At 33.9% G+C, this 27,026-nt stretch overlaps 1 protein-coding gene across 2 annotated transcripts in view; it reads left to right on the forward strand.

Moving 5' to 3' along the window:
* ASCC3 (activating signal cointegrator 1 complex subunit 3) overlaps window positions 1-27,026 on the forward strand; it is a 277,788-nt gene that overhangs the window by 134,949 nt on the left and 115,813 nt on the right. For both annotated transcript variants that reach the window (XM_035321897.1, XM_035321898.1), the window contains exon 14: window positions 9,281-9,415. In XM_035321897.1, the coding sequence (XP_035177788.1) occupies window positions 9,281-9,415 (135 nt within the window). The remainder of the gene's footprint in view (window positions 1-9,280; window positions 9,416-27,026) is intronic.

The following is a 27,026-nucleotide window of genomic DNA, read 5'->3' on the forward strand; positions in this document are numbered from 1 at the left end:
CATCTTTCTTGCAGGGAATTTAAGAAGTATAATTGTTATAGCTAGATAGATGAGCAGTTGCACATTATGACGGTAAAAATCTCTGTAAGCTAAATAGGAGTTAACACTCTTAAATACTGGTATATCTAAATAGATAATTTGATAAGTAGCTATACTAGGTAGAAAGTATATTTATTAGGTTCCATAGAGTGTGTTTCAAAACTTCTAGTTTTTGTTCAAAGAGGGATGATCAGAAGTAATTTGAGTGGATAATTAAATCAAAACTTAGCAGATACAGCAATTACTGGTAATCTATCAAGAGTTCAAAGTAGATTATATCACATTATAGTACTGATTAGTTGATGAGGCATTATAGATTTTTTTTATGGTTGTTATTAGTTAATCTTTTCCATTAAAATTCTGTATGGTATTGTGTGCCTTTGTTCTTTAGCAGAATTTGCTGAATGCTTTCCTTGAATGCACTGTGGTTTTTTAGTGGTGGCTCCTGATGAATTTTTGTGTGTGTTTTGAACCCTCAAGTGGGAGTGAAAATTCCTGTGTTCTAATGCATGCTATTTAATTTGGCATGATGAGTAAATGCAGTCTGCTTTTAGCTTGTGAAAAATTTATTTTCTATATAAAAGGAAGGGGGGTATATGGAATGTCTCATTTAGGAATGGTTTTTAGGCAGTTTAGTAATCCTTCCATTTTCTGTAGTGTAAAAGAGAATCTTAATGCATGTGCAGATTAAATCAATATTTCTCTTAAATCCATGATGTACTAAAATGAATTAAAATAAATTCAGTTTTTCTTGTTGCCTTGGTAAGTGGTAAGGTTGTTGAGCTTTTCCCATATCCTTGTTGTTTCATAATATATGAAAAGACTATGTAAAATACAAAAACCTGTTAAAATTCAAACAAAATGTGTACATTAAACTTTTTAAGCTTTGGTATGGCTTATCTTATATCATAGACTTTACTCCTGATTTTTTAGTTGGTAGTTCTAGATAGCGATCTTCATAAACTGTTATGTCAGTGAGGGGAGAGGGAAATGGCATTTATACACCTTTGTGCTATCATTTAGTACTGGCAATCAAGCCATTCTGGGTTTACGGTGAGTGTTTTTGATCAAGAGCTATTAGTGAGCCATGTGTGTTGTTCTCATTTATATTTTGCATGAAGTATACTTTTCATGCTCTAACTGTTAGGTGTTAGAATTTTTAGCTGTATCTTTGCAGTCAGGAAGAAATCACAGCATAAATGATAAACGATTTTATTATTCCTTAGAATTAGGCTAAACATTAGTGAATTACTAAACATAGGCTAGTGTGATGGTTTTACTCAAGTGGGCAGCCGAGCTCCACCACAACCGCTCTCTCACTCCTCCCCTCCTCAAAGAGGAAGGGGGAGAAAAGACAACACAAAGAGCTCGAGGTTTGAGATGAGAATGATTTAATTGAAGGAAAGGGGAATGGGGAGAAAGAGAAACAAAAGAAACAACAAGGCTGCGTGGAAGCACAGAGAGAAAGAAAAAAAAAAAAGTTATTCTCTACTTCCCATCAACGAGCGATGTTCGGCCACGTCCCGGGAAGCAGGGCCTCAAAACACGTACCGGTTGTTCAGGAGAGACCCTCCCCCACGAGAGCCCCCCTTTTATTGCTGAGTGTGACATCAGGTGTTATGGAATATCCCTTTGGTTGGTTTAGGTCAGCTGCCCTAGTGATGTCCCCTCCCCATCAATTGCCCACCCCCAGCCTGCTGGCTCTTGGGGGCCTGGAAGGAGTTCTGATGTTGTGCCAGCACTATGCAGCAATAGACACAACACTGGAGTGATACCAGTGCTGTTCCAGCTACGAGTGCAGAGCACAGCACTGTGTGGGCTGCTGCAGGGAAAGGTGACTCCATCCCAGACAGACCCAACACAGCTAGACATTAGTGATTAGTTAGTCCAGGAGATGGTTCTGTTAAGTGAAGTGCAAAGGATGACATTTTTGGCATAAGTAGGGACAGTCAGCACTCCTTGGGAAGAAGTGTTGAAACTTCATTAGGGATAGAGTTCTGTAAAATCCTTGGAGGAGACTTCATTCTGACCTTAAGGGAGAAAATGGATGGATACATTGATCTGTTGATCAATATCACTAGGTATTTATTTTCATTAGAAGTAATACCCAGTTAAGAATTGAATATATATATAAAAGAATGTGATATAAGGACTTAGATGGGTAAAGCAAAATAATTTATTGAAGCTAAAATAATGTATATATTCTTATACTTGTCTCTAAGCTATGTAATTAATATCTATATTGCAGTAAATTGCAGTAATTGCATTCCTTTGTCTCAATTTCTTTGGAAGTTGTGATACAGAGTGGTGGCAAATCCTAGGCCTTCTGTCTCAAGAAGACGATAATAAAACAGAGATGCTGAACTCAAGCATTAGTGTGACCAGTACAGCAAGATGGAAAAATACCTGAAAGAGTTGGTGTGCTCCTCCAAAAAGGTGAATGCATCATTTTGGAGCTAGCATAGAGAATGTTACTACGAAAGAGATTTTCCAGTAGGAAAAGTCATCCCGAGCATCTTTATTGTCCAAGGCAGAAGAAAGGGTGCCTGAATTTCAAGTACCTGATGATAAATGTCATCTGATTTTAGACACTTTCGTTATGCATGCATGTGGTGTGATTCTTCTTTCTCGTCTAATAAAATTCTCATCTAATAAAAATATGGCAAGTTCTGCAAGTGTCTAATTACGTGTCCAGGATAGCACAAAAGTAATAGTTCTCCCAAGTATTCTGAATAACACGCATTTCAGTGCTTCACTAATGTGCTAACATGTTTCAGGGAGATTACAGCCTGGAAATATGCAACACTGGGGAAATACAAGGACTTCCTGTTGTGAATTTTAAACAAAGTCTTTAGCAAGAATGCTTGATTTGTTCCATGCTTTAAGAAAATTCTGGGGAGGTAACCTAGCTAGAGGCATTTGCCTTTTCCTTTCTGTAATATTTTTGTCATTTAAAAGCTTTGGTTTCGGGAGAGCAGCAGCAGACGCTTTCAGCTCTAGGTCTGTATACACCAGAGCTAGCTTTGAACTGCAGAGTACAGATCTAATTACACAGCTTGTAGCTGTGGAACCGCTTCTTTCTATTCTAAATTACTTTTCCTAACATATTTGCATAATTTAATGCACAGAGATTTTGCCACTGAAATATAATATTCTCTGACACAGTTAGGACAGGCTAAATTAACCCATTAAAGGCTATGTTGCTGTCTCACAACATATTTGGTAAATGCTCACCAACTTTTTTTTGCGAAAAAACATTCAGTGAGGTGTTATATGTCAGTTTTTAGCTAGGACTAGTTCTTTACAAACATTTGGTGAAGTTACAGAGATTACAAGTAAATGTTATCTGATTATGCACCTTTAATCACCTAATAAAGCAGTCTTTTTAATCAGACCTTGGAGTTTGTCTGCCTCTCATTGAAAAGTAATTTTTATTTTCAGCAATTTGTGCAATCATTTTAAATTAAAAATTAAGTCAGATGTTGATACATGATCATGACATACATAAAAGCCAACAAATTCTAGTGTACATTATTAGTGTTTTTTTGTTTTTTTGTTTTTTAAATAAAGAGGTAAATTTCATAAAGAACAAATGCTACACATCTGAAAAATGGATGTCTTTCTGTAAGACCTACAGAATGGCTTCTAAGTACAGAATTTATATCAACAGTTGCTTTATAGTTACTGTTTGCATAACAAGTTCTTACATCTTTCTGAATGAATGATTGCGATTATGTTAGACATTTTTATACAGTGATTCTGTGAGAGAAACCATACAGAAGATGTTAAGGGAATATTAGATGTGTTCTTTGGCCAGTGAATATTCCAAGGATTTTTATGTATAAGTTCTTTTTTTTCCTAATTTAGTAAAACGTGTTAAATCTTAACAAGTTAAAGAAATAGTTCTGTATAATGACACCTTCATTCTAGAAGGTTAAAATAGTGTGATAGATACAATAAAAAATAATAGGAAAAAAGGAGATGATCTATTATATAGGACAAAGAAACACTTCACTGAAATTTTAGATTCTGTCCCTGTTTCTAACAGTATACGTTTGATGTTACACAAGCTAAAGCTGCTGAAATAAAAAGCTTCAGAAGCATGTATTAATCAGGGCTTCCAAATTTTGAGAATTATGACATAGGAAGTATTGATCTGATGATTAAGTGTATTGGGTGCTCATGCCTTCAACAGAATTAACAGGAGCTCTACTTTATCATATTAAGCAGTATGATCTCACATCTTAAGACTCATGATCAATTAGTGAATACAATGAACCTTGGTTTCAGTTGCAAAATGTGCATATGAGAAAAGGATATTGTGTGCCTTTTTCTTGATGTTCTTTAATCCTGACTTCTTGTAATGATTAACCTTACAGCAAATCCCATTACAGAATTGTTAATTCTGTCTTCAGAGCTGGGTTTGATCAGTGTGCTAGATAAAACGATGTACAAAAAAAAAAAAAAAAAAAAAGATTAATTGAACATTGTCTGTTCCACATAGAAAATGTGGCAAATAATGTTTCAACAAAAGGAGATTAACTGCAGACTGTTGTTTAAGACTGGCTTCCCAATGTAGCACCATCCTGTTGTGTATTTCTGCAGTTAGGTGGGATGTAGAGCCTGAATTGTAGCCCAGCCACCTCATTCAAGTCAGAGTTGACTGCTCCAGAGTTTCTTTCCTATATGACTCCCGCCTACTAATATTCCCAATCACGCACTTGAAAGATCTTCCAGTCACCTGAGAGAGAAACATGCTGCTTGCTTTTCAGTTCCTGTGGAAATCCCAGCACGGAATTGTACTTGGAGGGAAGTTCCCATTTAAATGCATCTAGACAGAAGCTTAAGAAAGTATAACACAAGTTTTATGAAGTCTGTACCAAGCCTCTGCTAACTGAAGGCAGAAACATAAGCTTTTTAAATACTAACCTCTCAGTTCCCTGGGTAAATGGAATAAAAAAGCTTGTTGATGTTCTTTATGTCTGCGTTTTGTTTTTATCTGTAGTATTGGATATCAGCAAGAAATGTTTAATATTATTCTTGTATTGAATGGGTAGAATATAACAGATGAAATAAATGATGAAGGTCTTATAGGACCTTGGAAAAAAAATGTGAAATGTAATTCCAGTCTTTGAAGGAGCTAAACTGAATGCCTCCTAGTATCAAAGTTCCTAAAGTTCCAAGGTTTGTTTCTTACCGTATACTGTGCTGGGCAGTGATAAGAAAGGAACTTTTTTTTTTTTTTTTCTTTAGGGAAAAGGCTACAACTCTTTTTCCAGCACCATTAACATTCATAGTAGCACGAAAGAAATGCTACTTATAAACATTTTCACAAGTGTTTTCTTTGATTTTGAATATTGTAACAGTGATGCTATTACAACGTCTTCTGAGCTGTAATTGTCAGCGCTGCAGTTTTTGCTTGATTATTTGTTTTCTGTTTAGTTTTACCCTGTACTGTATAACTTTATTTCTGCCAAGAACTCATTTGTTTTGAGGATATTTCAATTTAACTTGATATGTTCTTACTTATTAAGGGAGTTTGGTGTCTGGTAGTACCCCTCATAGCTGTGCTTTTTAACATCTGCATTTCCTGAGCACGTATGTATCTTGTCTGGCATATCAAGTAGATGACTACGTGTACCAAATTCTTTTTGACTGGTTTTATTAGTTCCTTTCAAGCTTTAAAGTCATGCCTTCTTGCAGCTTTTCTTTGAGCTTTGTCCTTCTAGACATAACTCCCACCCACCCCAAAAAATTCAGTTAGACCACACTTAGTTTAGTCTTCGATTATGAATTTTAAAATGGACAGGAGTACCAATAAGATATTTATCAATATAATGTCAAAACATGCAGAAATGTATTGCTCTAATATGTTTGAATGTAATTAATATTAATGCTATATAAACACCATTCTCAAGATTGCTATCTTATATTTAAGATAGAGGTGATGTTTTCAAAATTAATGCAAGACTGAAATAAAATAGAATCTAAAAGATTAAAATGCTTTGTAAAACCAATTGACAAATCTATTTTGTGGTTAAATTGTAAAACCTCTTAGTTCATGTGTGAGTTGTCACTTTTTTCTTTGATTTTTTGTTTTTAAAGAAACAATATGTCAAATGTTACTACACTTCCTAATTCAGAAGTTTCAGAATTACCTGCATAAAAAAAGACCAGTTCTCTTTCACCTCAATACCTGATACTGTATTTACTCAGTTTCTTAACTGTCAGAATTTAGCTGTTTTACAAGATGAATTTTTAATCTCTTCAACATAAAAGCAAATGCTAATATGACTTCATTTTAAAAAGAAACATATTAGTAAGATACCAAATCTATTTGATTTTAAAATTAAAAGTTTGTTTGTTTGTTTGTTTGTTTTCAGTGAAACCTGTTGACAGTTTTTTAAGTGAGAATTCAATGAAGACAGCATGATGGCATGATATATCCAATAATAAAAGGAACTTGCTGTTCTGAATATTTGTGTATTTGTTTTAGGCTTTCTACAAAACGAATTTGCAAAAAGATAAATAGACAACTAATTCTTAATTAATGAAGACATAAGGGACATGCACTATACTCTGTTACGTTGTAGCCTCTTTTTGAAGAAATTTTAAAAAAGGTTTTTGCCAATGTGTTCCTTTTAAGTTAGAGAAAATTGTGTTGCTAACCATGACGTGTATCTGAGAATATTTCTATTTAGATGAAAGCCAATAATTATACAAGTCACAATGTTGCTAAAATGGTAATGGAAAGTTTTATCAAATAAGCTAAAAAAAGGTATTGAGTAATTGCTCCCAGGAAGCCAAATAGTTATGCAGCATTGTTTCTCTTTTTTTCTGTTCTCTATATTGTCACCTGCATTCATTTTGCTTATTTTTCTAATCATAAATTTATAGCTTATATAAATTTACATCTATTTATGGACACTTTGATATAAAAATACATGTAAGTTTTACATTTCTAATTAATTTATGACTTTCTAAGTTAAGAGCAGGGTTAATAACTTGCTTCATTATGCCTTAAATATAGCTCACTGATTTGCTAATAGTGTTTCATTTAAAAATAATTTAGTAACATACCTCAGGTTGACACAAGGATGGTCCTGCCAAAATACCAAAATTAAAAGCACAGTTCTCTGGAATTTGATATACCTGTCTTGAAATGCAAATGAAACTACCTTAAAATAGAACTGTATCTCCATTGTACGTTGATTAAACATAGATGAAGTTGCCAAACAACATTTGTTATTTACTTATGAGCCCATCATTCAAACTTTTCCATAAATGAGTTTTAAGGATGTGAGTTTTAATATTGTCATACTTCAGCAAACCTAAGAGCTGTCTGGCCAAGTATGTGTTGTCAATTTATGCAAACAGTAGGCAGCACAAAATGCACAGGGGGAAAATACTGAGTGTTTTCCTTAGTGTACCTTTCCCAGTAGTATTTGGCTAACAGACATTCCGAGCTGTTATTGCACTGTAATTAAGTGGCATTTAGTCATTAATGACGGATATTCTCCATCATCAACTAGCACAGATTAATTACATTCCTATAAGGCATAAGTGAACAAATAGAAGAAAAAACACTCTTTGTTTACTTAGGTTAATGAAGGGATGCAAGACATGGATTCCTGATGGCTCTTGAACAGAAGGCCTTTATTGCCCTTTTTTACTACTACATATCCTTTCCCTGTAGCCCCACGTGCTGTCCACGTGCCCGATTCTGTCATACAATTGGTTAGAGACCCTCAAACATGCGCCTTGAGCCAGCCAGCAATTGGCCACTGCCCAAAGCTCATCTTTAACACTGTAGCCAATTTACTTTATCTCACCCTTGCTCAAGTTTTTGTTTCTACCACTTGTTCCCTCATTATCTCTAATTCAGAGACGTGTGAAACAGCACGAAGCCACCTGCAAATTCCTTTCCCACAGGTTAAAACATTCAGTCATGTCTTTTTGATGATTACTCATGATTGTTCACAGGAATTCAGTGGGCAGTGTTTGTTGGTCTTACAGCCAGTCTCCCTTTTGAAGTCTTCTGGTTCACTTGGAATGACTTAACCCTTCTTCCAACAGTTTATTTCTTATTTTCTTGCCTTAATGGAACCTGTCCCTGCTTAATGAATTTTTGGCCATTCTTATTATTTATTCAAACATCGTTTCACTTGTATGTCTAAATGCTGATTCATCAGCTCAGATATTTTCTATGCTTGACTGAACAATGAATGGTTGATTCCTTGTTTCATGAAGAGAAAAAAAACTTCTTCACATCGGGGACTTAGAGCTATGGTTTATCTTAAATGTGATTTTGAGTGAATCTTAATTTTATACCAGTTTAAATTGCTTTGTATATATTTTTAAAGGTATAGCTATTAACATCGCACTGCAAACTCTTAGTTTAGACTATATGTGATGGTAATAATTATGATAATAAATGACTGTGGGGTTATGTGAATGATATCCAGTTGTTTTCAAAGCCTACTATAGACATACTGCTTTGGCATGGGGTTTGGACCCAATGATCTCTTGAGGTCCCTTCCAACCCCTACAATTCTGTGATTCTGTGACGTAGGTACAAATCATTTCAAAGATACTTTCTGTTTTGTTGTTAATTCTCATATCAGTTTCAAAGATTGTGATAATCTTTTTACTCTATCCTTAGTTGATACTTTGAGGGAAATGTCCACAGTGTTTCTAAGGCATCTTCATGAGTGATAGTATGTGGTTTAAAGCCCATAATAATGTCTGCTAGCTTAACATTTTTATTCTCATATGTGTATTGCATTTGTTGGTACTTAATTTCATTCTTCTCTTTATAGTCAGTTTTTGTTTCATGTGTCTTGCACAGTCAAATCATACCATCGACCAACTTACCACTTAACTATCATCACTATATCATTTAAGATATGTCAAATAACAGTTTTTTGCCTCTATGGTAATGTCTCTAGTTTTTGCAAAAGAAATATTTCCAATAATTATTACCTACCTTCTAAAGACTAAAGAATTAAAAACAAGAACCTTTTCAAAAGCTCTCTGAAAACATTAAATATAATATATGTAATATTTTCAGGATCACCCTTCAGGGTCACCCATTAATATCTCTAGAAAGACATTTGCTTTCATCAGTATGCCATGCATTTACTTGTTTAATTTGTTCTTATAGGGAATATTTTGTTATTAAATTGTTCTCATTATATCAGACTTTTTATTTCTCATCAGCCTTGTCTCTTTCTGTCTTAAGGTGATGGTGTTTGTTCATGCCAGAAATGCCACGGTACGAACTGCTATGGGCCTTCGAGAAAAAGCAAAAAACAATGGTCATATTTGTCACTTTTTGTCACCCCAGGGATCAGATTATGGACAAGCTGAAAAACAGGTAAGTGGATAATTTATGTTGGTAATCTTTACAAATCTAGACTTTGCTTTTATGATACTGTCTAAAATGGGAATAGGTAAAGCATTTTTGAGCTTCTGGGAAAACATATTTTGCTGTGAAAAGAAGTGTGGATTGCTGAATTATATAGCGGTAGAAAGAAAAGAGTAATGGCAGAGATAAAGGAAAAGAAACCGGTGCTGTTACGTACAGTTTTTTAAACATACTGATAATAGGTTGTGTTTCATGCAACTTGTACTTAGAGATCAATATGGATAAAGTTTAACAGAGCATGCTTTATCTTCTGGACTTTGCTTCTGAAACAAAGATATGAAATCTTTTCAATCCAAGAGTCCCCTGATGCAATTTCTCTGTATCTTTGCCTTCTCCTTGGAAGAGTTACAGAACTAAATGGTGTAGGTAGACCCCAAACAGCTTTCCAAGACTCAAAGCTACTTGGGATGTGCTTGAAACCCTTCAGCACTGCACTGAATCTAACTGAATGCCTGACATGTGAGGTAGATGGGGTTTTGTAATTGATATTAATTGTTAAATCAGTAACATTCGTAGCCGAGAGTTCACTGACATTGTTTGATTTCTTAAGTCCATCATAGCACTGCAGAGTGGGATTATTTATCAGAAAGAATTGGACAAATTAGAGGAGAATGATTTGGTGATCATTGATCACAATAGTTTTTATGTAATCTCCAGCTCAGGAAGTCCCTCAGTCAATAATTTCCACTTTCTGGGAGAGCACACGTCCTTCATTTTGCACTCTTCCCTAAGCATTTGCTGCTGTCCACTCTTTACAACAGAAACCTGTCTTAAAGTATTAATCTAACATCACCAGTAAATTTACGACCTTTCCAAAACCATCTGACTTTCCTCATAAATCACTTACTGGCGAGCAATCAAAAAGTAATTGTTCTGAGAGTCAAAAGTGAGAAAGCCATTTGAATCTCACAAAGGATTAGCCCCCTTAATCAGGTTTTGTGTAAGAAATATGTATATGGATCATAAATTATTTGTATTTTAAGCAGTAGCCAAGTACTTGACAGATGAGACTGTGTACATTTTTATGCATTGTAACTGTTCTGTCCTTGTGTGAATTGTGTTAGTTGACCTTTCAAATTTTTTTCCTATATAGTAACTTTTCATCTACTCAAGCAATATGCCTGTATTTCTGCTGAAAGTTTCCAAAAATAATTCTTAATTCATTGTTATATGTGACTTTTACATTTGAGGATGTATAACTTGAGGTAATGATTGGTGTTACCAGTGTCTTGTTAATGTTCCTTGAAAAATAATGTTCTTCCTCTCTCCTCAACTAAATCGCAGAACACAGAGGAAATACCTTTTCATTATAGAAAGTTTAATGTATGGATAAGATATTTTCTCTCACTGGTAAATATGTTGATAAACTCTTAAGTATTTTTGACCCCTGTGAATTAGGAATTGAGTGAGGGGAGAAGGGAGTTACATTCTGTGTCTTTCTTGGATGTAACAATTACACTACTTTATTTTATACTTCTGAAAAGAATGGAAAGGGATTCACTCAGATGTATTAATTCTGAATGGAGCAGAGACACTACAGTTGGTAAACTCAAATTTTATGAATGTAGATAAAATTATAAATTAGATAAGAAATCATAATCATAATCAAGTATGTTCTTTGTCAAGATGGTTCTGAAAGGTGTAATAAATATTTATGGAACTATACTAAATTATAAATCGATGTCCTTATATTTCATAAAATAGCATATTAAAAAGCTCTTTTTCTAGTGGATGTTAGTAACTGCTGCATTTTTTAAATAACATTAAATCTGAACCTGGAAAATCCCATATTTCCACTGCAACACTGAAAATCAGTGCTGAACTTTTTCTCATTGTACTTCTTAGAACAAAATCTGAAACTCCTGATTTTAATTTTTCAGTGCTAATACGTGGAAAACATTAGTTTAAGCCACCAAAAATACCAGTATTTAGTTAAGCACTCAAAACTACTACTGATGAAGGTAAGAGTGCATACTCGTAAGTCAGCAGTGCATACTATGTGATGTATAGAAGTATTTGCCCAGTCCGCTCTGTATTTTAGTGAAACCTACTGCTGTGTATTCAGTTATTCTTTTCATCCTGCGATTAAATGAATTAGAAAACATGTTCTTATCTTGTCAGAATCAGAGAATCAGCACACAGTAATGTTATATTCTAAGCCTATTTGGAATACAAGTTTTTGCTACCTGTGTCTGGACAATGATTTAAGGTGTAGCATTTATAGTACAAATTAAGACTGTTAGTTAAGGTGGCCTTATAGGCGGGTTAGCTGCATATCTGATATAACTTTTTTTTTTTTTTTTTTAAGGGTATTTATCCAATTCATTGAAATCTAGGGGAAACAGAGCAAATTGAGATAGTAAATTTCTCTGTTCTCTCTTCTCTTCCCCCTACATCTTCATTCCAGTACACATACATTTGTTATGAATTCAAGCGTTAGTTCTAAAATCAAATTTGGAATTGTTTGAGGACTGTAGTTCAAAATGTTGATCTTTGCTAAAGCAAAGCTGACTAACTTCAAAAGATACAGAAGTTTTCTGGTTTGGGAGTTGAACGAAAATGGCCTTAATTGTAATTAAAAACAAGTGAATTATTTTGTAATTCATGGGAATCTTTGATCCTTCTAACTACTTTCTGCATGATTACCGTAGTGTTTCACATACTATAATATAGTCAGAAGCTATGGATTCTTATTTTTTATGAACAAGAAAGACCAGCTATTGGGAGGATGCAGTGAGGAAGGCATCAGTCTCTTTTTTCAGGTGACAAATGATTGGACACAAGGAAATGGTCTCAGGTAGGTATGCAGGAGGTTTAGATTGGACATTAGGAGGAATTTATTCACAGAGAGAACAGTCAAGCATTGGAACGGGCTGCCCAGGGGAGTGGTGGAGTCCCTGTCCCTAGGGAGATTTAAGAGACATGTGGACATGACGCTAAGGGGCATGGTTTAGTGATGGGACTTAGTAAGTCAGGTTGATGGCTGGACTAGGTGATCTTGAAGGGCTTTTCCAGATTAGATGATTCTGCAATCCTATGTTTATTTAGCGACCAGTGACAGGACCCAAGGGAACGTAGTCTAGCTGCAACAGGTTGGATATCAGGAAAGGTTCTTCACTGAGAGGATGGTCGTGCAGTGGAACAGGCTCCCCAGGGATGTAGTCACAGCACCAAGCCTGTCAGAGTTTAAGAAGCGTTTGGACTGTGCTCTTAGTCGTATGGTCTGAATTTTTGGGTAAACCTGTGTGGTGTCAGGAGTTGGACTAGATGATCCTTATGTGGGTCCCTTCCAACTCAGGATATTCTATGTAGAGCATTGAACAATTTGTTTCATATAGAACTGCAATTTGTGTTTGAGTTACAGCAACTATTTGTAATGTTCATATAGTCTTGACATGTGTCACTCTTTTTGTCTGAATTGTTCTACCTACTGCTCTGAACCTAGGATCTCATGCTGGTTCTCATCGTTATTTCAAAATTTTCACTTTAAAGGTTCTTACAGGTTTAAATGATAGCAAATTGTTGTTAGGAGTAGGTCAGGCTACGCAGTAAGTCTCTAAATGGCAAATTTCTGGTGTACAGGAGAATGTACTGTGAAGACCATGGATACATGCTCTTCCTTAAGCATTTGCTGTTGGCTGCTGTTGGGAGAGAAAACTGCACTACACAAACTTCTGATCTGACCTGGCATAGCTCTTCTTAAGCATTACACAATAAATTAAATACATCTTATACAATAAATTGAGGAGTAGACTGATAGAACACGTCATTTAAGAGCCTAGCTTTTGGGGGATCTTTTCAAAATCCATTCTTAAAACATAACGTAGGTTTTTTGTTCCCAGGTATCTTAAAGCTCAACATTTAGGTGAGCCAAATAACACTAGAACTGAGCTATTCTTGTAAGCATTTACCATTCCTTCACAGTGCTTCTTACTTCCAAACAGTACTTTTAATCAGCACGATCACATTTAAAATTTTTGATCAACAGTACAAATATGAAATATTCATGGGTCATATCAGATATCTGAAGAACCTCATTAGACATTCATCAAGTCAGAGTTTATAGATGCAATTAATTTCTTTGATCATCATTGCCTAATTTTAATCTCCTTAATAAGTGAAATTCATTTCATATAGTACTAAATTCCTAGTGCCATACCATATAAATGAAATTTCTGACAGAAGTCTAAATGCGTTATATCACTTCTGTGTGATGCAGTGAATAATTTAAGCCTCATGATGACAATATCATGTTTGTCTGACAAGAGCTATCTTGTATAAAGTGATGTTTATTGGCACAGATCCCAAAATTATTAGACTGAAGGCCATTCATGAACATTCAATGCTGTTCCATTCAATATGAAATTTAGCAATATGTGGCAGAGAATAATCTTGATAATGTAATATAAACCTTATTTTGTAGTCTGTATACAGTGTGCACGCTAGTAGAGGAAGATCTTTAGAAACATATTGAAATCCAGTGTATGACTTAGAAGAATAAATAATGCCCAAATCATGCCTGTTCTAGTCTAGGCACTAAGTGTAAGTGGAGACTACTTGAACACACAGGAAGAACTGAAAAATAGAACAGTTAAAAGCATTGTATTCTTTGCTGGCCTTTAAAATATGAAAGCAATTCTACTAATCCTCTTAATTATCAGTCAAATGTTTTTAAATTATTAGAAATGAATTTTTTAAGAGAACATTCATCAAATATTTGATGTGTAATCATTTGTTTGACATTTAATTATTTCAGAACAAATCCTCATTTTATTTTTGTGTTATTAATAATATCTAATATTTGATATGTCATTTAAAAAAATATAAAAATAAAATGAGGAGCTGTATTCAAATACATTAGGCCATATTAAGTGTCAAACATATAGTGAAGTTCTCTGTTTTATAATTGCTATTTTTTTTACTTTTGGAAAATATTTGCTAATTATCTCACAGAGATAAATATGAAGCTCTTTATATTTCTTTCACAGGATATTTTATTCAGTAGTCCTGCTTAAAGGTCAGAGATAAAATTTGTGAGATTATATGGTCCTAACAATTGACAGATTGAAGAAAAACGTGTTCTATATAGAGTGTTCCTACTCTTCTAATGAATCCTGAGCTATGTTATGTGGGATTTAGATGGACATTTAGGTTTTGGAGAGACCAGCTTAATGAGAAAAGATATTCTTTACCCCTGCATTTTTGTTTTGAATATCAAGTCTCAGCTGAATGTGGGGCATAATTAATTCTATTATTTTATAGTAGTTAGGAAAAGTTTTATTTGAATGAAAGTGGGCAAACCTTTCTTAAAGCATGTTATTTTCAATTAATTTGGAGTAATGTTACTTTAAAAAAGGTTAAAAAAATATTTTGTAGGTGTGTTGAATGATAAGGACATCTGCAGCTATGATCTTTTCTTTGCCCTGTAGAGTAATACTGTTGGTGTTAGGGGGCAGTGCCCACAGTATCAATATCTTTTGAGCTTCAGAACCACACTTTTGTTACAAACTGATATGTGAACCTTTACCTGTAATTTCTGAGAAAACAATTATCTAAATTGAAATCTTATATATAATAATGGAAAATGCTGCATGAACAAAATATTATTTACTTTCAAAGTACAGGTGTTTTCTTCCTTTTCAAAGGAAAGGTACACTCTTTATACTGGTATGTTACATTATTCTGTTCCAGAGTATATTTTTTCACCAGTTTAAAACAAGAATTTGTATTTTTTGATGAATCAAATTCAAAATTAAGTGGTGCTTTCAGAATTAGACATTCTAAAAATACATTAATTATACAGTAAAAAGGACCTTTGTTCTTTTAAACATTTACAAATGGTAAGATTCAAAAGTGAGAAGTAAGAATGCAGAGAACTGTCTCAGCTATTAGAGCAGCATCGTAGCCAAAAAGTCAAATAGTGATGGTATAGTAATCGTGATTGATGCTAGTCGTTCTGTTCAGACTTTGTAAGTTATTTGTGCATGGTCTTTGGAAAAAAAAAATAATAAAAAGAAGGAAAGAAAAGATAGAGATACATCTCTAATGATTGTCAAGTCTAACCTCTTGCATTAGACTTCACCAGATTCCTTCTCTGAATCTGTATTGTGCTTTCTGAGGAGACATCTTTATTCAGTTTAACACTTAAGGCACTGGAAAATTCCCTCTTCTCTTACTTTATCAGTTGTATATACTACTTAATTTAGGTAGAAAATAGGTCTGACTGGTCTATCAAAGCAAGAAAACAAACATTTGAAATTGAATTGATTTTTTTCCAAGAATTTATAGTAAGATGGGTATAGCATTAAGGTTATTAAGAGTTGCTTTAGTTTAATACTTTTATTCTTTTCTAATACAGAACCCTTGCCTCACTGAATGGGAAACTTCCACACAGTGTATACAATCTACTGAAATTTTCAAGTGTTTTTATTATGAATCAGAAAGTATAAAATATGCGGTATAGACTGAATTCTGTTATCAAATATGGATGCTCAGTCTCTCTGAAAATCAGTCTAATTTTTAGTTGTCTGATCCAAGGATTTCAGGTTTGTTGGCTTGTCTCTCAAGCTCTGATAGTTACAATACTGAGGTAACACAAGTCTGTTACTCTGTGAGAAATAAAATGGACTTTTTTTCCCCCCAGTCTATTGACTTGATCATATATTCTGTTTTATCCATCATGAGCATCGACTTGATATGCAACAATGATTAGTTTTATCCTGTTCATAGCTGGAAAGCTGTCTCATGAATACTTGTTCTACTTCCAAAAGCTATGCTGTGTTTGTAATAGAGTCCTATAAGCAAAATGAGATAGCAAATCTTTTTCTAGAATGATCTCTGAGGTTGCAAACATATCTGACAGAGGTGCTGATGTTTTTGTTCAGGGAACTACGAAAAGATGTTTTATGCTTTTGTATGCAACTTTTTAGCAATTACGGAGCTTTTCAGGTTAAGATCAGTAATGGATTTCATCAGTGTAAGTGTAAGAATTAATTCCTTTTCTTATTAATCCTCCATGGCAATGCTCTGATAAACTGTAGGATAATGTGTTGCCTGTAGCATCCCCTTTCATTGTTGACAAAATTTTCTATTAAATACTAAATGTGCTTAGTAAGATCATTTGAAACTGTTGTCATATTTATGTTCTGATTAATCTACTTTCCCTAAATTAAATCTTCCACAGCCCTCCCCAATGTAGTGCAGTATTTGCGTTCAGTCAATACACTTTTTAAAGTAAATACATTTTTAAAATGTCTTCTTTATTTGTAAAGAAGCTTGTAAATACAAGCTGTAAATAATGCTTGTAAATACATAAACTGAAATTCATAGTTGCATTGTTTAAAATAATGTTTTAAATTGTTCACTTGGTTTATGTATTGAGATTTGTTTCAATGTATTTGATTAAATCACACAAAATATAAATTTGATTAAATACACTGAAACTTCTTCTTTTTTTGGGGATATGGGAACAATATTAGGCCAGTAGAAGTTCCTGGATGTCAGGCTCATTATAATGAGTAGCTATAGCAAGTTATTTTGTTGCTTCTGCGGATACAGAGGTTTCTATATTTCTTAATGTGTTTTTGGCATAAATGTTGACCTTAGTATAAAATTACTTACTTTGATATAAGTGATGGTATTAAAAGTATATTTAACCCTTTTTCTGTTCATTCTTAGGTATCTCTCATATGTTAATTTCTGATCTTTTTGTCTCTCTTGAAGTTGTAACCTTATTCTGGTGCATTGACAAAGAGAAAAGCCACATGTTCTTTTATCCTTTAACTGTGAAAAATCTCTTTCAGTTAGCTGCTAGAATGTTTTAACATGTAATCCAGGTCAAAACGAAAAAGGTTATTGAGGCTTTTCACAGTAGTTGTTAATTGATAACTTCACCAAGTAATATGATTTCAACTTGAAATCATTGTTATACGAATTATATATAGGTATTGAGTAGATAAGCTAATAGTATAGTAAAGAAATGTTCTAAAGAAAACTTCAAGTCTGTTTAGGAGGAAGAAAAATAATAATTGAATATGATTGTTTTATTATTCACAAGTTTGGGGAGCAGGACTCTTTCCACAGCAACACAGCCAGCTACCCACTTTTGATGTTTACCAATATTTGCTTTCGTAGTCTGTAATGAAGCTCAGGTATATATTATAAATATGTAAGATTTATTGGGACCAAAAAGTTCCCTTTTCTTCATGTTTTCTTCAGTGATTTAACAGGTACAAAGACTGGCAATATCTGATCACTTGGAAAGACCCCAGCGAGAAGTAATTACGAGATAAAATTAAAGTCAGCGTAGGTGTTCTCTGCCCGTCCCTACTTAGTACTCCCTTGAAGAGCTTGGTTGGCTCTGCTTTGCTGTTTTCATCTGCTTTCAATCCCCAGGGATTGTTTCAGGCAAGATTTTTTATTATTATTATTTTTATTTTTTAAAAGGCAGCTTAATTTACTAATGACCCTTAGGTCTTTTATTCTTTTTCCAAGATTTGCCAATTTTATTCTTGGCTGCAATGTGTAATCTTGTGCAATATGTTCACAGTGAGATTTGAGACAATAATCATATTTTTCAGGCACCTTTTCTTTCGTTTGCAGTAACTATACTGGCAAACGGTTCTGGTCACATGCAATTTAAGTAACATTACATGGAAATCTTATGCTGACTAAAAATAGCATATAAAGAAACTGTATCATTAGGAATCCACTCATCAGGAAATAATATAGCTACAGGAGTTTTAGGAGAAATAATGTTTGAAAAGTTGATAAGTATTCATGTTTGTTTTTTTTTTTGTGTGTGTGTTTTATTCCCTGATAATGAGGACTGCTTGTTGATGATCGGTTATAATTTGTATCTCATGATAATTATATTAATCTCAGATTTGATACAGTTCAGGGACTGAAATTCTATTAGAAAGTACATTTTGATTTCTTTATAGGAAGTAAACAGAGTAAATTTTCTGGGGTCCGTATAGATATAATATTTTTAAGTGGCTGGCCATTATTTTAAAGATGCAGGTCATCACAGAACACACTTTGTGGTTGCCTTTCCTGAAACAAAATTCAGAACAAAACTTAGTTAACATAAGAAGAATAGACTTATGTGCTTTCTTCTGGAATTGCTTGATATTTTTCCTTCAGAATATTGCTCTTAACTGACCGTGTTTCTTTTGCTCCCTGATGATTCACGTGAATTTATTTGTTTTGTAAAACAATACCTATGTAGACTGTCTTTAGACTGTGATTTTGTTATGAAATTTTTTGTTTTCAAACTGAGGTAATTAGAAAAAACATGTTCCTTAATGCTTTATTTGACCATTTTTCATATTTCAGTATGTTTTCCATCTGACTCTGTCTCCATAAAGACATGATTAGAATAAGTGCAGTTAAATAAATTCACCTGTTGCACTAAATATTCTGTTCACTTACCTATTGATAGATTTCCTTCTGTTGAACACAGTGTTAAACATATTTTTGTTCCAAGGTACACTTAGATGCTTGCTTCAGTTTTTCATTTAGAAAAAGTATTTTCAGAGCAGATGGAGAAAAAATAATAAATTTCATTGCAGTTCTTAATTTCATATATATTTTTTTGAAATGAGAAAGCTTTCCAAATGCTGCTTAATTTGATTATGGTTTGATGGAGTTGTTTAGCTATGCATGCTCACTGTTTCAGTTATCATCTACTTTGCTCTTCCAGGTCCCCCAAATAACATAATTCAGATAAACTTGTTTTGGCTTTTTAACTGTTCCTTTAGTTTATTTGTACAGTATGTAGACAAGATCAGATCTGGACAGAAGCATTTTTACACTGGAGCTTGCAATGACATCTAGTTAAAATGAATTGTGAAGTAATATGATGAAAATGAATGCACGTCTTAAAAAAATACATAAAAGAGCAATTAGGAGCAACCATTAAGACTGAGTGAATTGGATTTGATCCACAGTCTATTAATAACACATACTGAGAGCTAGATGTGCTTTGGAGAAAACAAAATGGGTCAAAAAGCAATTAAGCATACTTTCAGGAAGTTGTGCAGATTGTTTTTCCAGAAGTTTATTGATTTTATTTTTTTTTTTCCTGGTTTAAGTTGCATTATGTATATATACAGTCTTTGGTTTTAGCATATCTTACATCTGATTTATATTACCAAAATTTCTCGATGTAGGGGACCAGAAGATATGGAAGCTTTGATTTCTGCAACATTTAGTTTTCTCTTGAATTCATCTTAATCTTATTTGTAATAGAATTTCAGAAGTCAGCTAAGATTCAGAAGAATCTCTGTTTGTTGGAAACCATTGTCCTGGAGGAAAGCATTGTTGTATTACATAAAACAGCTGTGCTTTAGTATGTACAGATACTGTTGCATAGCACCTTTAGCATAGTAAAATAATAATTTGGCCAAATTTGCTATATTTCTCTTGAAGAACCTAATTATTTCAGAGACCTATTTTTCTTGCTACCAGATTATTATACCAAAAACTCTAGTCAATGATTACAGAAGATATCAAAACAATAATAACAAAACTAGTATTCTTACCGTTCCATTTTTGAGATACATCATATGTGTGCTTGGATACAGCTTTTTACACGTACCATGTTTGTAATTTTTGGCTCATTAGCAAAAGGCAGAACTAGAATGAAGTTATGTTAGTAGGAACTAGAGTGACAGCAACATGTTTTTGACAAAGCTAGAGTATACACAAACTGTATATGAAGTATAATGAAAACAGCTAGGTAACAAAAAAGGAACTCATTCTGTATTATGGAATGAAAATAACATTACAAAAAAATGGTAGACAGACTTTAAAGTGCATGGCTTTTAAGAAGATTATGGAAGAATGCAGTTAGAAGATGATAGCAATATGAGAAGACTTGTGAATTTCAACGCTAAATACAGTGAAATAGTTCAGTTGGAAGGGCGCCTTCAAAGAGTATCTAGTCCAATTGCCTTCATGACTAATAAAATTGAGGGCATTACCCAAATGTCTCTTGGACACTGAACACATCAGCCATTTCTCTAGGTAGCCCATTCCACTGTTTCACCACCCTCATGGTAAATAAATTTTTTTGTGTCCAGTTTGAACCTTCCCTGGCACAGCTTTATGCTGTTTGCCTGTGTTCCATCACTGGTTACCAGTATGAAGTATGAATACTTAATAGATAAATAAATAAATAAAGCTCACCCTCCATATTCCACCAAAGAAACCTTCTTTGGACAATGTCAGTATAAATATATAAATAATTCATTTTTGTCTGCAAAGCAAAAAAGAAAGTGAAAAATTTTAGGACTTAAATTTTTATTCACATGAAATTACATGAAAATTAGTAGGCTTTTGGTAGAACAGGATTTTAAACAAATTCAGTTTTAGAATGTGGAGAAGACATGAAAAATACCAACATGAGTAAGTTTTTTCGTAGGATATTTCCTTCCTGTCAAGTACAAACTGACTTACTAGGTCATCCAACCTGGCTAGGAAACAAGGCTTAAGATCTCCTGAATGGCTATTGTGTGAACCTTTCTTTGTCAAGCAACAATCATATATAATATATGCAATTAATATTTCAAGAAATGCAAAAAACCCACAAGTACAATGTCCTAGCATCTCCCATAGTCAAACAGGAAAAAAAAAAAAAAAAAAAGAAATGAAATGAATACCATCAACACTTCCAATGCATTCTCTAGAATGGGATGTTAAGAAAATATTATAAACTAGGGTGGTTGATATTTCCAGAGCATTTGCACACCGAGTGTGTAGGATGAATCGGAATGCATTTCAGGCAGTGGTTTTATTCAGCTTCAGACTTTTGTTGGGTAAAATCATTGCTAACCTGTGAGTAAAACTAGAAAAACAGCAATAGAAAAGCAAGACAGATCCTGTTTTGTCGTATTTGCAGATGATGTGCATATGGCCTGAAAACTTTTACAAAAAATTTACACAAGACTTTCAGATTTGAAAGTTTTTTGGCTTTGAATTTATATTTCATGTTATAGTTCACATTTAAAACTGTTCTAATTAGATGAGCAACATTTTTCAACATCATCCTGTCTTTATGGGAGAATATTTTGTTCCTTTGATAATCAATAATAGAAGATATTAGTAAATAATTATATTATGAATACTTAATGTTCTTAATTCAAAAGTATTGGAACTTGAACTCTGATTGCTTTTATAAATCATGTATTTTTATATATTTAAAGTACATGATTTATAAGCATTATGGTATCTTACTTTATCTGTATATCAACAGTTAATCAGACATTGGACTATTTCAAATCAAATTAAATAAATTTGCTACCCCTTTGATAAAGAATAGTGTCTGCATATAATGGAGTTGTCATGTGTGTGAGATGGTGCTTATACAACTGGGGACCCCACACCATCATTCTGTCAACTACATCAAAAATAAGTTTCTCACATTTGCTTTTTGGCGCTTGCAATAGAAATCAAAATGTTAATGAATGTTCTGTGTATCCTGCCTTCAGATATCTAATCTGCCCAACCATTTAGAAACATCTAATGAAACATATTTCAAGTTTTACTGAAAATGGTTATATGTACAACAGTTTTGCTGTATTGTGATGGTTTATCAACTCTATAAAAGTATGTATGTGATTTCAAAAGATTATGCACAATTTTTCTAGTGATTTTTTTTAGTGACAAAAGGCAGAAGTTGTGAAAATGTGGATGCTGAGACAAATGTGAACATAGGCCAGCGACTTCCCCATGTACTGGAAGATTTTGATGAAGCTTAGCAAAAAGCCAATGCATATATATTATAAAAAAATAAAAATGAAGTTTTGTTAGGTAAAGAGGAGTCAAAACTTGTATATTGTTAGTTAATCTTTCTTAAGTCACAAAAAGTCACAAAATTATGTACAGATGAGAAAATCAAATGTGTTATGTAACTGTAAAGTAATTGTTACCTGGGGGAAAATGTTGTGTAGAGCTGCTGATCACTCAAACTCACCAAGACCTGAAATGGTCTACCCTGCACACCAACAAAGTGCCTGTGACTAGAAGAGTTTGCAGTACTGTGGTTCTTTCAGAGGCTCCTGCACAGTATTTGCAGGCAAATTGAACTTCCACATAATAAATCTTATACATCAACCTTGCAAGCATCAAGGTGTTCAATACGTTCTGCTTTTGAACTAAAGACTTTTTTTTCCCAGATAAGGACCTATAAGAGCATTTGTAAAATATGTTATTTATTTTAATAATGACCTTGAAAAGTGGTTTTGATTAAGCCACATTGATTTCTGCTACCTATTACAGGATCTGTCATTCTCTATAGGTAATGCTGAGTATTAACACAACTATGAGATGAAAGTTAAATTTGCCATGTGCAGAACTCATAATTTCTACGTTTAAGATTACACCTTCTGTGTTAGTAATTAGTGTACTAGGGATTCTACTCTTTCATTTTTTAGATAGACAAAAAGTGCATGAAGTTATGAGTTGGCTTATAAATGGATAGGTTGGCTTATAAATTGGGAAGTTCTAAAATACTGTGAACTGCTGACAAAATGCCAAAAACGTAGTAGTGGATGGCAAACCTTGAGGGTTGAGAATTTAGAGAATCAAGATCTTTGCAAAAGCCTTTATCTAGTGTCTTTGTAATAGTACTTGAAAAGTACTTAGTTCTCAATTCAAAGGCAGTTGCATCAAGGATGAAAGATACTGCACATTTTGTGTCTGTGAAGGTACTTCTGGCTTCAGTATACATGCAATTTGTAATCAAACAGAATTCCAGTGCTGTCTTTAATTCTAGAGATCACTTTTTTTTCAAGTATTGTGCTACATGTTTATCAAGGACAGTAATCAGAAATCTGAAAAGAGTTTGAGACCTTTAGCATCATATTGCCACGTTTTCATTTAAATTGTAGTATTGCTGAATAATTGAATGAAGTCCTAACTAGTTTGCAGTTGAAGGATCCAATTGAAAAACCTATTGAAGCTAATGGGAAAGAGACTGTTGGCTTTGGTTTAAGCAGTAAGGACACAAGTTGATACAGCACAAAACAGTGTTTCATAGAAGAAACACAGCACAATGTTTTGAGTATTTGCAGATGTGGATTTTCAGCTAGCTTCTGGAACTGAAAGCAGTAAGAAAATGTGAGTCTGTCTCAAGGGATTCATGGGTTAAAATCATTCATATAGGCTTAACAGTTTTACTTATAATTTGTTTAATGACCTTCACATTCAGGAATGTTTTTTTCTGGGTTCTTGATTCAATAGCTACAGCACAATAGAAAAACATTTGTGTTGCAACATCACATTAAAAACATGTCTGCTTTATTGCTTCATGGCATATAATTTCTAAACATCTATAACAATTATTTTCAAGTATTCTCTTAGATCTTGTTCCTGTGAGGGAGCATATTCCTTGAAGTAACCACTGAGTTCTCTTGTCTAAGGAATATATCCAAGACAGTGGTTGTAAGAGACTTCTATTCTTTCGCATTGCCATATAGGTCTGAAGAATTCGTTCATAGTGAAAAGTGAGAGGGATAACTGTAGTTGATTATTTTTCAACCATTGTGTTAGTACCATGATTTAAAAGCAATGTGAACCCTTATGAAAGATTTCATCTTAAGAATTGTTTCTTTTCTCACTTAGCTACGACTCACCTGTTAGAGTTTTATGTTTATCATGTTCTATGATTCCATTAACTGTTTTCCAGTTGAATTGATCCTAAATATTTAACTCTTGGGTGAGTTTTGAATGCCTGCCATTCTCATAATCCTGCACAGCGCCCTGCCACAGTCCTATTTAAAATACTAATTAGACATTCCGATGGAATAAATTCCATCTTATACATTAGTATTTATGCAGAAAACTAATTATGTTCATTATTTTTCTTTTTTTAGCAGAATCAAATAATTGTTTACTCATTTGAAAATTATAGCCTTATAGCCTTATTTATTAATAATATATATTTTTTTTCCTTCTACACAGTCCAGTTTCTTTAAATTTCAGATTTTCACTTGTGGAAAAGATAAACATTACATGTAAACAGAGATATTTATGATACTAAATGACTAAGGAAATAGGTGGAAGGTTGATGACAAAACCCACAACTATTAATAAACCTGTAAAAGGAAAAGCAAAATGATAATTAAGAACATAAAAAATATAGCTAGAGTGTATTGGAAAAAGGCAAGATGTATAAGATTCTATCCACATGCAAATTCCCAACAAATTTCTTGCCCCCAGCACCAGAAGGATGTTGATCTGTTAGAATGGGTCCAGAGGGAGGCCATGAAGTTGATCAGAGGGCTGGAGCACCTCTCCTACGGAGAAAGTCTGAGAGCTGGGGTTGTTCAGCCTAAAGAAGAGAAGGCTCCAAGGTGACCTCATTGCAGCTTTTCAATACTCAAAGGGAGCTTATAAAAAAGATGAAGAACAAGTTTTTGCTCAGTCAGATAATGACAGAACACGGGGGAATGGTTTTAAACTAAAAGGGGAGATTTAAATTAGAAGTTAAGAGGAAGTTTTTCACTCAGAAGCACACTGGAACAGTTTGCCCAAAGAAGCAATGGTTGTCCCATTCCTGGAGGTGTTCAAGGCCAGGCTGGATGGGGCCCTGGACAACCTGGTCTGGTAGGTGGTTTCCCTGCCTATGGAATCTTTAAGGTCTCTTCCAACCTGAGCCATTCTATGAAATTCATGTTGTGATATAAAGTTTCATGCCGTTTTTATGAGGCAGAACTAGTAAATATTTGAAAACTTAAAAAAAAAAAAAAAAAAAAAAAAAAAAAGGGCAAATAAATTACTTCATTTATTTATGTGTGAATTTCAACTATCAAGAGGACTTAAATTTTGTTGTTATGCATAGAAAATATGCATCTGAATAGAAAAACGTCTCTAGGAACAAGTGTGATGAAATATGTCACTAATAATAAGGGGGGAAAGCTAATTGGGATTGTTGTCGTTCATCTTGATTGTAGTTTTAAATTGAGTATTGAGAGCCATCTTGTGGCCATACTGGTTAATGCATATCCATGCTGCTGATTTTGTAGGCTATTATTCTAATGTTCATTGTTTCATGTCAGAGCATTTTGAAGAATGAAAATTAAAAATAAACCTAATACTTTTTTTTTTTAATGTTTGTTTGTTTCATGAGTAAAAGCTAAGTGAGCATTCACTGCAGGGCAGGGGGACATAAATGCATTCCACTTCCACGCACGTAGCTTGAAATGCAGCTCACAGCACCTTAAGCTGGGAGTCTGTCAATATAGCAAATGGATAGAAATAGCTCCTCTGAATCATAATTTACATCATCCATGTTAGATGGCTAGAGTTTAAATGGTCCCTCATGCTGTGCTTATGCAGGCAATTAGCCTACATATTAGTGGTAAGAACATGGGGAAATGAAAAGTTCCACGAACCTCTGGGACTCTGCCTTCATACTTAATCCTGAAAAAAAAAATGTGAAAATCTGCTTGACCGGAAGGATGGCTTCTTTACATTCATTTGAAGTTTTGGAGATAACTTGTTCTTATTCCCTCTTTCCCTTCCTTCCCTTTCCCTTTCCCTTCCTTGCTTCTCGTCTTGCACTCATTAATGGATCATAGTATAAAATACAGCATGGAAAAGTTTCATGTGTAGTTAAGTATAATGTATAATATATTTGTATAGTGTGTGTATATATATGTATTAAGTACATGTATAATAATATATGGGCTACATTCACTGTTGGTAAAACAATGCATGTTTTAGCAAGCTAAAAATTTTTATCCAACAATTTTAAGCGTTTATTTTTCCAGATCCATTAATTAATAATTGTTTTGATTGCTGGAATAAGAGTTAATAGTAAATAGAACAACTCAATATTTGTGTTAGTGGAAACCTTTTTTCCCCTCCAGAGAACTTGTCCATGGCAAGGGGAGGGCTGTGGCAATGTAACATATTAAGGGGAGATGCATGATTTATATTTGGGAGTTCTAAGGAGGATGAACTGACTTTATGACAAATGATGCCTTCTGAATAAGTTGCCACTGTCACCAATAGAGACGGTGTAAACTCTCCATTCCAATTTTTACTATAATGTTCTTTGGTTCTGTTATGTTCAGGCGTTTAAAATCACAGGATGATGTGATCAATTTTCTTGTGTAGGGCCATTAACTTTTCGATTGTTCCTTCAGTTTCTCTGTGAGAGGAAGTGTTCGGTATCAGAATAAGCGGGGATTAGTGTGAGGACAGATAATGCAAGTTCAAGTAGGTTCCAATTTACTCAGAATAGTAAGTGATATTTAAGAGCTATTGTTGATATGTGCCATCTGGAAGTGTTGATACAATGCCACCTGAGTCAGTTACAATAGAAATTTGTTGCAATGTGAAGTCATTTGAGGGTCTGTTTTGTCTGCTTCTTTCCTGGATAGTTTTTGGTCATTAGTCTAAATCAGAAACATGCCAGCTGAGTGATTTCCAGGGTGAGATACAGCACAGAGGTTTTAGTAGTCTGCACATTGTACCTACAGATGCGTGGTGTATCTAAGCTCCTGTTGCAGTCGGTGGAGTTCAGTACATTTCAGGCAATGGAGCTAAGAGG

The sequence above is a fragment of the Oxyura jamaicensis genome, chromosome 3, assembly GCF_011077185.1.
Source record: "Oxyura jamaicensis isolate SHBP4307 breed ruddy duck chromosome 3, BPBGC_Ojam_1.0, whole genome shotgun sequence".
In the NCBI taxonomy this organism is placed as follows: Eukaryota; Metazoa; Chordata; class Aves; order Anseriformes; family Anatidae; genus Oxyura; species Oxyura jamaicensis.